Genomic DNA, 3,376 nt, shown 5'->3' with positions numbered 1-3,376 from the left:
GCTAACGTAAGCTTGACAGTTTTACAAGGGGGAAAATGTCAACTTGACGTGAGCAGAGTTGCCAAAAGCATGTTATTTTTTCCGAAAGTTGTGCCCACTAGCCGTGAAGCCCTATAAATGTATATCTTTATAGGGCTTTAACAAGCCGCCATTAGGCACGCGAAAAGGTCGATACCTGGAGACTCAAAGCAACACTCGAGCGCCGCGGTGTGGACATGTTGCGAAACATGCTTTTTTGAAAAATAAGTTGTTTTTGAATGGACGATGGAATTAACGCGAGTGTCTCGTCTGTTTGTCTGTGTTGAAACCATCAAATTTTTAACGTTACTAGGAATTTAACAGTTTGTTTATCGTGGCAGTACACTGAAACGAACATCATGGTAATGCAAACTATGTTACCAATGTAGAAAATACCATTCTCATTAAATAGTAGAATTAACCATGAGCTGTTCGGAATTACTATGACATACTTATATTTTTACTATGAAAATGGTATAAATAAAAAGATTTATCATTACTTTTTACAAGACTAAATTTTTAAACCCACTCTGAACATGGTATTTTCTTCAGTGATAGCAAATTTGCATTTGTTCGCCATTTTGATGAAAGCGTTGCAACAGATTCGGACAGAAAATTTTATTTTGCATACGAAATCCGGTATAAAATGAATGCAAATCAGGTTGAAATAAGTGTTGACGACTACATGGCTGACCCGCAATTCATTATCGGTAAGTAGTATGAAACCTTCGTTGAAATGTAAATATATTATATTTTAATTTCCCCACAATAGAAACTGAAAAAAATCCGGAACTACACAAACTTATAGTTGATGAGTGGGAATTGGATCCAGCCATTTATGCTATTTTAGTTGGTAAGATATATTTTGTCTACAAATTCAGTCATGCTTAAATATCGCCATTAAAGGACATGGAATTACGGTAGAATATTTAAAACTATCGGACGAAAGAGCACTCGAAGATGTTTTTTCGGTTGCCAAATGGACAGGGCATAAGCATGCTCTACGTAAAAAGCTAATTCAATGGGAAGAAAGCGCACTATGTCCACAATTTCCGTCCAATACAGAAATGCCTATGGATGTGGAAACCTGTGTGTTACCCGGAGTATCAGAACACAAGCTACTATCAACTAGTGTGACAATTCATTTGCTCGAAGATATTTTGAATCGTAATGAAAAGGGCAAAATAATAACCGAACATTACCAAATGCACAACAAATTGGATTCTGAACAACGAAGATCTTTGGCTCATACTATCGTCGATTATTACATTGCTCGTCGCCGCAATTTTCCGCTACCAGACATGGCACGATTCGCCCAGCTCATCTCTGAACGTTTTTTTGTAAACGTATTGCAAAATTTGCATTCCAAAGCATTGGAACTTTCGGCTGCAGGTAACCTTAAAATTACAATAATATCAAAGTACAATTAAACAGTATATTTTTTACACAGAGGTTGAAAGACTGACGGCTTTCAGAAACTGGATGCGTAATAATTCAGAACCCGGCGAAAAAGTTTTTCAACAGTGGAAAGAGTGCTTTTTGCTGCGTCTTAGGAATATTCTAAAAGACGAAGATGTAAATAAGCAAAATACCATTCAAGAATGGCCAAGATTATGTGATAAAAATGGATACTTATTGGTAATTATAAGTTAGTGCAAATATAGTAATACTAATACTAATTAAAAATCTTTATTTAAGGTTGATTGCGATTTTGACATCCTACACGAGGGAATAAACAAAACAAAAAATCTGTTTGAAAATTGGGAGCAGTTCGCAGTTCACTTTATAAAGTACATTCAGATAAGCAACATAAAAGACCATTTCTCTCTAGAGCTTGTGATGTTATTGGATGACCCAAATTTACCTCTAGGTATATTTGGTAATTTATGAATATAATGCATATGTATGTATATGCCTTTTTTCTTGTATTTTCAGACTCCCGTGACTACATTATTTGCACTGTTTTCCATGCTATTCTAAAGCCGGTTAGGGCATCGAATAAAAAACTACCAACGATTCTTCAGGCGCAAATTGACGTATGCCGTATATTTGATACTCAACAGGAGTACAAAAAGGCGCTCTGTGATTTGCGAGAAGAGTTTACTTTTAATAACCAATCATTGTCACCTAGAATTTGTGTTATTGGAAAACCTAATAGTTTCGAATCATATTTCGTCGTTACGAAATCGCTGGAGTATCAGCTCCCTTCTTTTCTACGTTGCCTGGATGTTGTTCTAAAGCTCAAAACTATCCTTGGTTTTGAGTATCCTGAAAGCTGTGAAATTTTCTGGTGTTTCATCAGTCGATTTTTTTACAATATTGACTACATGCGAAAATCGAAGAACACTCAGTTGTTACAGTTATTAGCATATTTGAGAGAGCACCATAATGAACTGCCAACTGTGCAAGGAACCGTATGATAACTTTCAATATCTTCTCGATCATTTAACTCTGCTACATGGAACACCATCAACCTTCAAGTATAAATGTTCGATTTGTATACCAACAGCTTCATTCCAAGATGTTTATCGTTTCAAACGACATGTTAACATGCAGCATGCCGATGTTTTTGAGTGCAAAGTCGACAATGAAAATTACACACCTTACCAAGAGTCACAGGAAATTTCAAATACAGAGGAAAATATGCCAATTCTTTGCGATGTGGAGTTTTCTACAGGAGCGTTGAAAAATGACGAAACGGAAAAGGAGAAAATAAGCGAAGAGAAAATTTTAGATATAAGGCATAGTCTACGAAAATGTATTTTGAATTTCACACTTAACCTACATAGTAAAAAAAATCTTACACGAAAAGATGTACTCGATCTTCAAAGGGATATCTCCAGAGACATTGTCGTTCCAATATGTGACACATTGAACTTATTAGCACCTATACCTGAGGACCCCTGTTTCCAACAATTATTAGATGATTTGCGAGACCCGTTTCAGTTTATTGCTTCAGAGCAAAAATTTAAAAGCCAACTTAAAAATATGCATCTGCATGATGCACCAAAAAGTGTAAGTTACAAGGATAAAGAGGGAAATATCCGTTCTAAAAGTTGCCTGATGCCAATCAAACATCAAATCAAAAAATTTTTCGAGACTGGAAATATTTATGAAGAGACAATAGAAAATATGCGCAGATTAGAACAGGAGAACAATATAGCAAATGTTGTAAACGGAAGTCTATGGCAGGGAATCAAATCAAAATTTGGCAACAAAGCAGTTATTCCTTTTTTCTTATTTTCGGATGACGTAGAAATAAATGACGCAATTGGTGCACATTCAGGAACTCATAAGGTATGTGGGTTGTACTATAACTTTCCAACTATTCCATCACACTTTCTATCACGTTTGGAAA

At 35.6% G+C, this 3,376-nt stretch overlaps 1 protein-coding gene across 1 annotated transcript; it reads left to right on the top strand.

Moving 5' to 3' along the window:
* The first annotated feature begins 562 nt into the window (after positions 1-562).
* On the top strand, positions 563-3,127 carry LOC128737233 (uncharacterized). Its single transcript, XM_053831831.1, has 6 exons — positions 563-728; positions 791-871; positions 925-1,410; positions 1,469-1,656; positions 1,717-1,888; positions 1,954-3,127. The coding sequence occupies exons 1-6, from the start codon at positions 665-667 to the stop codon at positions 2,436-2,438; spliced, it is 1,476 nt and encodes a 491-aa protein (XP_053687806.1). The 5' UTR covers positions 563-664; the 3' UTR covers positions 2,439-3,127.
* The last annotated feature ends 249 nt before the right edge of the window (positions 3,128-3,376 follow it).

Source organism: Sabethes cyaneus, chromosome 2, assembly GCF_943734655.1.
Source record: "Sabethes cyaneus chromosome 2, idSabCyanKW18_F2, whole genome shotgun sequence".
In the NCBI taxonomy this organism is placed as follows: Eukaryota; Metazoa; Arthropoda; class Insecta; order Diptera; family Culicidae; genus Sabethes; species Sabethes cyaneus.
Note: the sequence above shows the minus strand (reverse complement) of the source record. Positions and strands in the feature narration are given on the sequence as shown.